The sequence below is a fragment of the Falco rusticolus genome, chromosome 3, assembly GCF_015220075.1.
Source record: "Falco rusticolus isolate bFalRus1 chromosome 3, bFalRus1.pri, whole genome shotgun sequence".
NCBI classification, from domain to species: Eukaryota; Metazoa; Chordata; class Aves; order Falconiformes; family Falconidae; genus Falco; species Falco rusticolus.
The window spans coordinates 60,910,207-60,923,805 of record NC_051189.1 but is presented as its reverse complement, the minus strand read 5'-3'; the positions used below and the strand labels follow the sequence as shown (position 1 = coordinate 60,923,805).

At 41.2% G+C, this 13,599-nt stretch overlaps 1 protein-coding gene across 13 annotated transcripts in view; it reads left to right on the top strand.

Annotated features, from left to right (window-relative positions):
- The window catches only part of PIEZO2 (piezo type mechanosensitive ion channel component 2), a 315,013-nt gene extending 303,672 nt beyond the window's left edge, over positions 1-11,341 (top strand). For 10 of the 13 annotated variants that reach the window (XM_037380199.1, XM_037380202.1, XM_037380205.1 and 7 more), the window contains 6 exons: positions 286-378; positions 2,094-2,266; positions 4,308-4,424; positions 6,437-6,516; positions 7,885-8,065; positions 8,933-9,185. In XM_037380199.1, coding sequence (XP_037236096.1) covers positions 286-378; positions 2,094-2,266; positions 4,308-4,424; positions 6,437-6,516; positions 7,885-8,065; positions 8,933-9,185 — 897 coding nt within the window. Of the gene's footprint in view, positions 1-285; positions 379-2,093; positions 2,267-4,307; positions 4,425-6,436; positions 6,517-7,884; positions 8,066-8,932 lie in introns of those variants that run through there. The other 3 variants (XM_037380206.1, XM_037380196.1, XM_037380209.1) reach the window with 2 other exon arrangements.
- The last annotated feature ends 2,258 nt before the right edge of the window (positions 11,342-13,599 follow it).

Sequence of the window (13,599 nt, the reverse complement as noted above, 5' to 3'; positions counted from 1 at the left end):
ACTGATGTAAAATAATACCTTCATCTTCAAGTTAAAACCATAATCTAATGTCAGTGTAATTTGAATAAATTATCCTATATCAGGTACGCTGAGATAGCTGCCTACGGGCCCACATGGTAAATATAATTGGAGGTATCTTGCTTCTCAGTGGAATAATACTATAACCTTCTCCGGTTGAATTGAGTGCCATAATTGTTTTGGACTGTGATGCACAGGATGCTGTACTGCATATGTAGCAGCTGATGCGAAGTAAATGTGACAAGTTTGTGTTCTTTTGTTTCCCAGCCTATTTTTACAATGAGTGCTCAGCAGAGTCAGCTCAAGGATTTGAATCAGACTGGTTTCAATGCGTTTCTGGGAAGCTATAGGGGTAACACTGTAAGTGAAATGTAGAATACCTCATTACTTAACAAATGTGTGCATGTTTCCATGGAGGCCTTTTCTGAGCTGTGTTTGTGTAGTTGTAAGTGGTCAGCAGCACTGCCATCATTTGGAAGATGTTTTGATGCCAAAAAACCTCAGAATGAAGAAAACTACTAAAAGACTTTTTGTACTTTAGCAGCAAGGTATTTATTTTCTGTGCAGGGGAGGAGGTGGTTCGCACCACAGAAACTTTCTCCGAAGTACAGGTGTGAAACAGGCTAATTTAAACATTTGACATACATGATTGCAACGTCTTCTCATGCATTATTCATGTAATTATGACATCTCGTTGCATATTAATGATGGGCAGAGTCTAGGAGGGGCCTGGGTGGAGTTTAGGCGGAGTCTTCTCTTGGCATCAATTTTAGAGGGTCGTTCTGTCCTTCGGCTTCACTCAAGTGGTCTTCCTCAGAGTTACACTTTTCAACTTTCTTTCATAAGTGACCCTGCCAGGATCTTGTACATGAAAATGGCTTGTTACCATTTTCTTCTATTTATATGTCTACCTAATTTATGATTTCTAGTACCGGGTACAGCGATTTCCAACAAAGGCTTAGGCCTGGGTACAGTGAGCAAGAACAGGGCCATTCAGTACTACATGCTATGGTTCCTCAGTAACCAAGTTGAGCAATCTTCTAAGGCAGGACAGAACTTTTACCTGAGACTTTTCTCAGGTGGATCTTTAGGTTTTTAGGCCTTTTTCCTTTTCAGTTTCCATAAAGAGGGATTGCATGAGTAAAGGTTTGGACAGATCGTTTGTCAGAACAGGGCTGGGTTATGGTAAGGCAAGTTACCATTAATTGAGACATCTTTGCACAAAATCATGGAAGTCAGAAATCCTAGTTGTCCTATTGCCTGAATAATGTCCTCCCCTCTAAATGACACAAACCTTCAGGAGACATGATGCTGTTGGCGTACTGCCAAAACAAACACGCTGTGGGGACACAGCAGTGCTGGCACTTTTAAGCCCTGTCTTGTTCCTATAGCACACACGCTTTTACCGCCTAGTGAGGACATGTAGTTCTGGGAAAAGAAAGTGTCTATGGCCTAGAAAAGTTTTGACATTAAAATGTCAAAACATTTAAACATAGTCTCACTATTTTGTGGTGCAACATGCACAAAATTATCAGAAGTTTCTATAGGAAAAGGACTAGTAATAACTGTTGCATTACTAAAGTAACTGGGGTTTGATCAGATATAACTTTAAAAAAGGTGCTTGCTTCTAGCCCATTCAAGAATTAACAATGTTTCATGCTAGATCCTACCAAATAGCCCATGTATTATAGCATTAATACTGTAATCTTGATCGACTTTGGAAGTTAGGATTTTCAAGTTGCCTTATCCTTTGCAGACTTCTTTCGATGCAGAAAAGTGCTTAACATAAGACAGAGTAAAATTTCAACTTAAGTAGACTCTACAGGTTTACCTGATGAACTTTCAGACTCACTGTGGCCTATGTGGCCATCATTCTTCAAACAGCAGGGCTGTTTTTGTTTTGCCTTATTAGCTAGGCTATTCTTTATTTATTCCTCCTTCCATTTAAAGCCCCAGTTGGTACTGAGGAAAACAATCAATGCAAACCACTGCACTTACAATTAATCAAACATTGACAATTCTGCCTGATTGGTAGTGTGACTGGGAAATTTTGTTTTCTTCTTTTGCACCTACAGGCTGCTTTGCAGTTTCTAGAGGGCTATGGAAAAGAAGATATAACTCTAGCAGATCTAGAGGGAAATTCAAACTCTTTATGGACCATCAGCCCTCCCAGTAGACAGAAAATGATACAGGGACTGCTGGATTTTTCAGCTGAGTTCACTGTAGTTCTTTCATGGAGCATTCAAAGGTAATTAACGTGGCTGTTCTGAGGCTGATGGATCATTTGCCAAGCGTTCATTCAGCAGAACACTTCCACGCTGCATTTTTCATTTAGTTTTCCAGCAAATTCTGTTGTACTGCAGAGCAACAAACCCTGAAAGTGAGAGGGAAGGAGATAGAGAGTAGTGATTTTGTTACCCAGCAAAACATTTGTTGCCTGCAGTTCTCAAAAAATAAAAAGGGAAGTGGAACCTTCCAAGTACATTATTTAAAAGGGCAGGGTGGAGTTTTCAATGGGACTTGAGGGGAAGGAGAGAAAAATAAGAACATTTTATCCAGTTTTAGATGGAGATGTTCAAATACACTGCCCCAAACAACCATCTTGTTAGCATTTATGGGAACTGAATACTTAAACCTAGTTAAGGCAGAAAACTATGAGGAAATAAAAACAGAAGTGCACTCCTCTTTTATTAAGAGTGTCTGGAACTGACACAAACTATTTTTTAAATACACATATACTCGGAGACTTTGTTATGCAAATAGCATAACAGTGGCACAGATCCATTTTGTTGAGATCTTTGCCTGTTTACTTGTGATTCCTTTGGCCTTGGTGAGCTATTACTTTACAATGAAGTTTTTGCAAGAGGCAGCCTAGAATGTAAAGTAATTGCATGCAGGCTAGAGCACGCCCAGTCACCGAGGTGGTTTGTTGGCAACTGTCTGCCAGCTGGGATCCCTGTGGACTCCTGGATTAAATTGGAATTAAGTCATCACTCCATGGAAATTAAGTAGCTTTGCAGCTCCAGTACCTACCTGTTTTGTTGGAAGTAGACACTGCATTGTTATAGCAATCTTCAGCAAAAGACTGTGCACAAGAAGGTCAGCTGAATCACTGTGGGAGCTCTGAACTCACTGGATCATTCCTTCCACATTGAACAACAGGCTTGTAATGAATCTGCACCCTTAATTCAACTTTATTTGACCCCCCCCCTTTTTTTCCTGGAAGCATGCGGTATTAGCTAGTGAATTACATCACTCCATCATTTCTGAACTTTATATTAATTTTTAATACTACTACTCAGTTTGCTCATATGCTTGCATAACTACAAACATTCATACACCAGTTGAAAGAGACCTTTTTCACCCTCAAATTACATCCTGTGGATTACATTATGACCGTGAATGACTAAAAGTGGCAAAGACTTACCACAGCGACCTTCCACTTTTTCTCCCTAAAGGGAAACTGCTGTCTTTCATCTAGGCCAGGAGACCACAAGCAGCTGTAAGATGAGCCTGTTGTGTCGCTCAGGCAGTGTACACACTTTCTGCCTCTGCACATCATCTGCAGGGGATGTTTCTCTGCAGCCCCCAGCAGCCCAGGAGCTGCCCTAACCCAGCTGCCGCATCCTGAGAGCAAAGCATGGCACAAGGCATTGTGTGAAGGCTGATCCTGCCCCAGCTGTGTTCTGCAGCTGGCGCGAAGACTTCGGGGAGGCAGGGGGGTCCTGTCAGCCACAGGTTTCTGCTGGGCAGAGGTGGGAGGTTGGGAAGCTGTAGCTGGCTGCAGCATCCTTAGCTTGTCTGACACAGAAAATACTCTTTCCCATTCTGTTTTAATGAGCAAAATGGCATTAATCTGCCATCATTGTCCTGTAATACATACAAAGGCATTGCCAGTGAGAAAAACATACCTTTAAGGCAGCTGCATGGCCTTTGTGGGAAAACACACCATCTCAGGTACAGGTAGCATGATGCTTGCTTTAGCAAAGACTGGGATAGCCATGGTCAGTGCAGTTAAGACTAGTTAGACAGCTAGCTTTAGTGTGCAGCAAACAAGTGTTTAGGTCAGGGGTCCTCAAACTACGGCCCGTGGGCTGGATACGGCCCCCCAGGGTCCTCAATCCGGCCCCCGGTATTTAAAGAACCCCCCCGCCCAGGGTTGGGGGGGGAAACCAAGCAGCCTGCCACTTCGTCCGTGTGCCAGCCCCCTGTTTAAAAAGTTTGAGGACCCCTGGTTTAGGTTATGCCCTCGTAGGCTGACAACGTGTCTTCCCTTTTACTTACAACAGAAATCTCACCCTTGGTGCCAAAGCCGAAATAGCATCAGATAAACTCACCTTTAGTCTACGAGAGAACACCAGAAGAGAGATTGCTACAATGATGTCTGGACAGCAGCTGGAAAAGGTGTAAGTTATTTTCTTTGCCTATTTATATGCAAAGCTTCCCTTTTAAAACCTAATTTCCTAAGGAGGTCAGGCTTGTGCAGCTGTATCATTTGCCTGCCCATCTATCCTCCCTCTAATAGCTTTGGAGCCTTGTTCACGAAGGCCAACAGCATTGAAGTAGCATAATAGTAACATGAAGGTTAAAAGCTTATTTCCTATGATAAATTCAGGCTACGAAGACTACGAACACTGGAACACCACCAGCAAGCATGGTGAAGCTATTAGCTACTTTTCTTTGATTTATTGGATAAGCACAAGTTCAATATGGTGAATTCACAGTTAAACTCTTCAAGTTACTTCAGCTTGATCTGAGGCTGTTGTATTGATGATTTCTTTGTTCTAAATAGCCATCCAGACCGTATTTCTCATTGTTATTCTTGAATAGTATTAGATTAGCAAGGAAGCTTTAAATCACTGCGGTGAAAGGGTAACATCTACAGTTGTTTCTGACATCAGATCTTTTCCTGTAATGGAAATTCACAAGGCAGAAAGAGCATGCTCTTCATATGAGTATCAAACATTATTCTGTGGATATAGCCTTATAGCATTAACAGCAGTGGTGCCTCTTCAGATTCGAAAGGAGTCTGGCTCTTCCTGTTCCACCTGCTCGCGGGGGATTACTTTACAGCAGTAGTCTCTAAATAGTGCTAAGCCAACATGTCATCCCTGAAGGCCACCTGATCTGATTTGTGGCCACAAGAGTTGAAAAGTTAAAGCTGAGACCAGCTGGGATAAGTGAAATCTCTGAGAGGTTCATATCTATTAGTAGGTGGAAATGAAATTAGTCTTCTCTGTGCAAAGCTATTTTTCTGCACCCACACACAGACAGACTGCTGTTGCACATCTGATCATCACATTTAAAAAATATTCTATGCCTCTTCTACTTTTCTGTTGTGTGAGGGTACAGGAATATTTCCTAAGGTGATGTAGTGCCAAGGAGGGTAGATTTTGCTCGTTTGCAGGAAGAGGTAATTAATTTGTAATTCTCTCTTTGCAGGAGGCAAGCAGTAACATAGAAGATATACCCGCATTTGCTCGTGTTGCAATAATATTGTTGATTTAATCCTTTTTTTACTTTGTCATAAAGAAAAAGTGGTTGTGGCAGCTAGTAGCCATTTGACTACTTCAGCAGGGAGCTTTCTGCCACCACCTCTGCTGGGACAACTTAGCTGCTGAGCTCTTCGCTATCTTTTGGGCCTGCTGGAGTGATCAGGAGGGGGTTTAAATTGGCCACCTCTGTTCTTCCGCAGCCTGGTGTATGCAATATAGCTGAGCATCACAGGACTTCCCTGAGAGCTCTCCTCCCCTAGAATTGTTCAGTCATTTGAGGAAAAAGCTGGGAAAGTATCTCTGCTTTTAATGAAATGTCTCTCTCTCTGGATGCCGGTAACTTATTCCCACTGAAAGTGATCTGATTTTTTACTCCAATGGAAGAACTTTTACAAACATCTTTCTTTTTAAGTTTGAAATCCTCCTGCAAACTGTGAAAATATTTCCTGATGAAAGATTCTGGCAAAAATTCTCACGCTTTTCAGGTGTTATTATCGAAACATCTTGCAAGTCTGAAGTAATAACTGCTCTCACCACATATTTTTCTAGCTACATATTTTTCTAGCTTGTGTACTACTGGTGGTGTGTTGCCTTTCTTTGTGCTGTTTGTATAGCTGACTATAAAAGCAGCTTTGTTAAAAATGGGAACAAAATATAAAGTCTACATTCCTTGCAAACACACATGCCCCAGGTGTGTGGGATTCATGGCGTGTGAATGGCAACATTATGGATGGAGCTCCCTGCTGAAGTACTGACAGAACATAGTTAATAAATCCAGCTACCTTTCAGATGTGACATCTGAACACTATAAAATCATAGCTTAAGCCAAGAATTACCGGGAACTGTGTATATCCCTGTTAGTCATTTCTAAATTATTTTAGAGGTATAAAAATATGAAATATTTGCTTTCTCATTTTTTCCAGAACATTAGAGACAGTGTACCCATACTACATCAAGGCTCCTAGTGATTCTCTGGCAAAACCCATAAAGCAGCTATTGACAGGTATGTGTCCAGACCATAGAAAGCAGAGTATGGTTGAAGAAGTGCAACACAGCACTCACACTTGCACATTCACTGAGCTGTTATGGGGCACCTCAGGCTGAAATGCACTTGCAATGGTTTCTACCTGATGCCTGCAAGCTTGGGGAGACATTCTGAAGTAATACAGTTTAAGGCAGAAAATGCATCTGGATGTATTTTAGCTTTGTATTTAACAGTAAGGACTCCTAAGGATGAAGTCTGGCACCTTCCCTTCGAGTCTGCTTTCAGGAACTGCTTTTTGTTGTTTTCTGAGCAAGTGATGACAAGCATCACTTCTCTGCATCTCCCTGCTTGCTTACAGTCAGTAGTGCCACAGGTCTGCAAATGTAGCTCTTCGGCATAAATAGTGACACTGAATGATATTTTTTTTCCACTGTTCCTTCCGTATTGGCTACAAAGAATCCAGCTTAGCTAAATCATTGAATTTCAGAGGGCTATTACCCAATCAGAATGCATACCGGTACTCACAAACATACAGAATACGTGCAAACATACATACACGCATTTGAAATATCTGTTGGGTTGGAAAAGTAGGAACGAGTCTTTATCTAAGAACGCTTTGCTTGACAGAGGTTAAATTTGGCACTCGGGCATCGTAGTAGTACTATGTAGTACATTACTGTTCAAGGTTTAGCGAGCATGATTAGATTAATTAGGAAAAATAATTCCTGAGGTTCAGCGTAGCTCTGTGAGTAGCAATAAGTTACAAGTGCTTCACTGTCATTAGTCAGGTCCTATCCTAAAGAACTATTAATGTGAGATTCTTCAAAAGGACTTTAATTAACGTATACACTGCTATTCTATGTTTCCCAGAAATCAGGAGGGCCAGAGTTCACCTCCTGTCTGTGTGATCAGTGTGCATAATAGGACAGTGTGCTTTTCTTGATATAAAAGTATAGCATCTTTTATACCAAGACATAAATAATTTACAGTGATAGTTTCGCTTTGACACATAGAAGCTGACCACTCTTCCTCCAACTTAAATGTCTGTCTTTAGGTCTGAAAGACAGACATGCTGACTATCATTGACACTGTGGCCTGAAAATATTGAAATTATTTGACAGTTGTACAGAAGAAAATGTAGGTGATACAAAACATTTTATTGATTTAATGCACATTCAGATGAGATCTACAGAAGGAGAACCACAAAAGTCTCGATATTGTACTTTTGTACAGAAATAACTAAAATTATTTTTAGGATTATAACAAACCTTTACTCCTACATTTCTCAGTCATTTTATCATGCAGATGTTTGAAGTATCTGAATCAAAACAGTTTGACTTTTGCAATTCTTGGTATATATATATTAACATTTCTTTTTTTCAATAGACTGCAGATGGGAAAACATTACAGTTTCCCTAGTCAAAAATGTGTCCGATGAGGGAGTTCGTGAGTGGTGGGTTTTGAATCAGCTTGGAAAAAGATACAAAACATCTGAAGAGAGTCTTGAACTCTTCATATTCAGTGATAAAGTCAGTCCACCAAGCCTCGGATTCTTGGCTGGTTATGGGTAAGAAGGAATCTCTATGTAAAATTAAAATAATGTAGATAAGATAGAAGTAGAGGTGATTTCATTTGATGGTTTTGCAGTTTTATTTCTTTTTTGTTGTTGTATTGTTTGAACATTACAACACTTTGAAAAGGGGTTTTGTGAGATTTTCAAATTCATGTCTATTAATGTTATCTGTAGAAGGCTTCATATTTGTAAGGAATGGTATTACCCTCGATACCTCCTCTCTAGTGGGAAAAAAGGCAGAAGCACCCTTTGCACCAATTCCCTGTTGAATTAAAATCATTAAAAAGATGTTTGTTTAACTACAGGTCAGGTTCTGCCCAAACTCTGCCCAGTCCTGTATCCAGGACCCTGGGTGTGAAACAGTTATGAAATACATCTCCACAGACAGAGGAAGGCAGGAGACATTGCCTTGCCTGGAGATACGCCCTCCTGGCACTTTGGAGAATGCCTCATAGGAGAATTATCAGGGGAGGACAGATAAACATTAGTCTGTCACCAATTATTACATATGTTAATAAAAAATATTAGATGTGAAACCTGACAGATCATTTACCTTTAGCAGCCAGCACTTGTCAGACTTCCCATTGTGACTTCCAAGCTGTAGCAGACAGGACGTAAGACCATCAGCAGCTGGGGTTAAACTATTTAAGTCAGCAGCCTCAGCTGTTTATGTTCCCAGACTTCTGTGTTCAAGAGAACTTATTTTCTTTCATCCTGCAGCACAGCAGAAACAGGATCCTAATTAGAAATTAATGTTCACTCGGTTGACAGACTTCACTTAGCCCTGTAGATGAGCTCCCTCACACCTGGCTGACCCTTTTTCAAGGCATGATTTGAGCTCTTTCCTTCTTTTCTTTTCAGCATCATGGGACTATATGCCTCAGTTGTCCTGGTGATAGGGAAGTTCGTCCGCGAATTTTTCAGTGGGATCTCTCACTCCATCATGTTTGAGGAGCTACCCAACGTAGACCGAATCTTGAAGTTGTGTACTGACATTTTCTTAGTGCGAGAGACTGGCGAACTGGAACTAGAAGAAGATCTGTATGCCAAACTGATATTCCTGTATCGTTCACCAGAGACTATGATCAAGTGGACTAGGGAAAAAACTAATTGATCTCTTTGGAGTCACACTGCGAATCAAGTTGATTTCATCTGAATTTTAAAGGAAAAATAAAAAAAGCACAATATTCTCTTAAGAGCTAAGCCTTTTATAGTTAGGTAGCAATGATTTTTCACTGACGGAGTCCTGGAAGCTACGGCCTTAGGAATCCATGCTGCCTTTCAAATTAAGGATCAACAGTGAAGAAGGTTGGATGATTTGTTGTTTTTAATGTGCCACTCCTCTACAATCTGGGGACTGCTTTGTAATTTAATTAACAAAGTTTGCATCTTTGTCTGGCTAATTTCACTTTCCAGACAATCATTACAACTTAAAGAGAAAAGAAAGGACTGAACCCACAGATGACTCCAGTGTACCTTCTTAACCCTTCCTGGAGCCATACGGATTGGATTGTGCAATATGCTGTTGTACATCACTGACTTTCAAGCTACAGTAATGGGACGCTGACTAGCCTTCAGGACACCCAAGACCCAGGGCCACAGTGGGAACTGAAGACATTCTAGCCATACCCATTTGTAGAAAAGCAGAGGTTTTGATGTACAAAGGACACTGTGGACAAGCCTCTGTTAGCAAAAAGAAAACCAGTAACAATCTCTTTAAATGCCTTATTTTATTTGTACAGTCATGGAAGACGTTTCCACCAAACATCAATGACTTTTCTCAGGAAAAACAAAAAAAAAGCAACTGAAACTTGACAGTTCGTCAAGGTTAACCAATGGCTAGAATAATTATGGTGCAGTTCGTCAAGGTTAACCAATGGCTAGAATAATTATGGTGAATTATTGGGGTGTTCTGCTGGGCCATTCTCTTCAAAGTTACTGCTTTCCATTAGATGAGAAAAGAAAGTGATTTCAGTGACCTAAGGAGCTATGTCATTTCTTATAACCCTTTAAAGACTGAATAGTGTGTGCTTCTCTCTGCTCCCCATGACATGCTTTTTCCCATTTCGATGATTTAAGGCAACCATTGTTTTGCTGTTTGCTGAAATTCTTCTTCCAGTGTTTCAGGTATACAAAAATGTTTACATATTCCAAGTCACATTTTTACATCTGAGACGGGTTTTTTTTAAGTTCCCAAATATAGACATACGTATGAGCTTCAAAAATGGCCTTTTTCTTAAATTACTATTATTAGTGACACAAATGGCTCATTAGAGAACATTGTAGCATGAAAATTTACAATTGCGATGTAGGTTTCATTCCATGTTAGAAACAAATATTGAGAAAAAAATCATTCAGTGGGTAAGATATGTTAAAAGGGTATACTGTGTAGTTTTGATTCAGTAATGACTTAAAATAAAGCACATGTTGCAAAGTCATTTTAGAAGTATTTTTTCCTCTGCCTTTTTACATGAAATGGGAAAAGTTTGACATTCTTCTAACTCTGTGACAAATAAATCTCTTTCTTGTAGTTAGCTGCTATTTATTATATGAATGATTAGTTAATCACCGGAAAAAAAACTAATACAACATAATTTGCTGGCACATTTTACTGCAGAACTTCATAAAACAGCACAACTAAATGAAGTTTCAACATACTCTGCTGAGTGCTTCCATGACAAATGCTGTCACAACCATTCTATACTGTGAAAACTAACATTTTGAGCACCATGAAGTGCACAAAATAGAAATCGCTTCATCATATTGTGACAATAAAATAATTTGGTGACTGGAACTCACTGGAAGACAACCTGATTTCCTCCAAAGTGTAATGGAAAGGTGGCCGCTCATACATCCAGGCAGCATTCCCCTGGTGGAGAGTTTTTTCTCCATTTCTTCCACAGGACTTGCGAATGAAAATCAAAATATACAGGGCAGCCCTGATGTAGGATCCAACAGGGATGCTAAAATGTCCCTTATGGTTAGATGGATCCTCACCTGGGCGTTCAGTGATTTTTAAGGAGAGCAACGCTGGAAGGAGAAGTGTAGAGGCTGTAATGTGTTTCTAAAGGTACCCAGCCAGCAGAACCATGCTGGCCACAGTTGGTCCTGGCTCCCTTCCTGGTTCCTTTTCTTTCAGAGGCACTTCCTTTCTGGTGAGAAAAATCTGTCTGCAGAATGAGCTGTACAGTTATTTTGGCTTTGCAGAAATGTGCTGCTCTTTCTTTCATGGATTGATCAAACTTTGAAAATAAAAGGATTCTTCTGTTGTTTTTTTATTTATTTTTTTAACACAACATATAGTCAAATTGGTGACACGAACTGAATAGCTAACTACAACAGGTGAGATCCGTGCTGCTGCTGACCATCCTTTGAGCCCTACCATGCAGCAAAAGTCAAACAGGCAGCCAGTTTCTAGTGGCATGCTTTAGGGAGTCAATACTGGGACCAGTACCGTCTAATGCCTTTATTAACAATCTGGAGGACATCACAGTGTGCACTGCCAGCAAATTTTTGGACCACACCAAATCTGGGTCTGGGGAGGTTTGTGATAACCTGTGTCAGCTGCCCTCCTGGGGCATGGGGCGGGCAGTTGTTTACAGGGTGGGCAGGGCTGCCTTTCAAGGCAGACCTCAAGATGCTGGAGAAAGGAGCTGCCAGGTACTAAGACAAGTGCAAAGCCCTTCACCTGAGGCAGACTAACCCCACGCAGCAAGTCAGACTAGGTAGGTGGGTAGGGCACAGATTTACAATAAAAGGAACCAGGACCCGGGTGGTAGCTGCATGTATATCAGCAGTGTGCCCCGAGGCAAACAAAGCCAACAGCATATTGGGCTGCATTTACAAAAGCATGGCTGAAAGCCAAAGGACTTGTAGTCCCCTCTATTCAGCACTTCTGAGACCACATCTGGAGAACTACATGCAGGTTTGGGGTCTCCAGTGCCAGACAGACACACATACTGGACTGAGTCTGGCAGAGGACTGGAGGGCATGGTATGCAAGGAAGGGCTGAGGGAGCTGGGCTTGTACAGCCTTAAAAAGAAGTCCAAAGGGAGAGCTTGTTTGTATCTGCAGCTACCTAATTGCAAGGTACAGAAGAGGTGGAGACAAGCTCTGCAGAGCTGCACAGTGATAGATCAAGAGGCAACAGACACAAGTTGCAATAAGGGAGAGTCTGATTAAATAGGAGGAAAATAATTTTTACGATGAGGATAGTCAAACACTGGAGCAAATGCCCAGGGAAGCTATGGGATCTTCAGCCATGGAGGTTTTCAAAACTTGACAGGACAGGCCCTGAGCAACTTGTAACTGGCCTTGTTTTGCATGGGAGGTTTGACCTGAAGCCTCCTGAGGTCCCTTACAACCTGAATTGTGTCACGACTTCAGGATTCTGATGGAGACGAAGTAGCTTACCAAAGACAGTATATTGGCTGCTGTAACAACCACCTCCAAAATGTCAGAATACAGCCATCAGATCCAAAGCAACAGTATAGTTACACGGAAATAATTGTACTTACAGACAAACCTTAGTAATCCCCTGTGTCCAATTTTTCAGAGCTAAGCAGTGCCAGTGAAAGGTCCAGTTTTCCCTCTTCCACCCTTGTAATCAAGAAATTATGGCTCACAAGATGATAACGTAAGCCCTTACCTATACAAATGGACTGAATTTGATGGATGGGATCAAATGGCCGTTTAGAAGGTTACCAGGTCAGACTTCAATGAACTAGATCCTTGTGGTTAGTTCCTAGGTTTTAGGACTCCTTCCTGTTTTGTTCAACACAGGAGCAGCTCTTCAATGGTGTAAGCCTAGGTAAGAAAAGAAGAGACAGACTTAGAATAAAATCAGTTTTGTTTTATAAGCACCAGTGGGTTTACTTCCTTTACAGGACTTGGTATTTCAGTGTTTCCAAAGAAGCTGCAAGTTCAAAGCTGTGCCAAAGGGAGGTTTAGACTGAACATGAGGAAGCATTTATTCACCAAGAGGGTGACCAAACACTGGAACAGGCTTTCTCAAGAGGTGGTCGATGCCCCAAGCCTGTCAGTGTTTAAGAAGCATTTGGACAGTGCCCTTAACAGCGTGCTTTAACTTGGTCAGCCTGAATTGGTCAGGCAGTCGGGAGTAGATGATCACTGTAGGTCCCTTCGAACTGAAATAGTCTAGTCTATCCTATCCTATCCTATCCATCTTATCCTATCCCTCAGTGTCTGCAATAACAATGTTTATGGTATTATCACAAAAGGTATATTTCCAACCTAGCTCACAGCTTTTGTGAAAAGAAATAGCAAAAATCTTTCTTTGTGAGGCTGAACTAAGCCAACAGTCCAAAAAAACTACCCTTGGACTACAGAAGCCAGAGTGCTGAACCTATGCTTTTCTGACCATGCGTACTGTTAAAGGAGGACAAACTTCAACATAAGATCACTTTGCTCAGGGACTTGTCCAGTTGCAGTCTGGCAATCTCCAAAGATGGCAATGTCACAACATCTCTGAGCTATCCCAGTGCTCAACCACCCTCAAGGTGAACAGA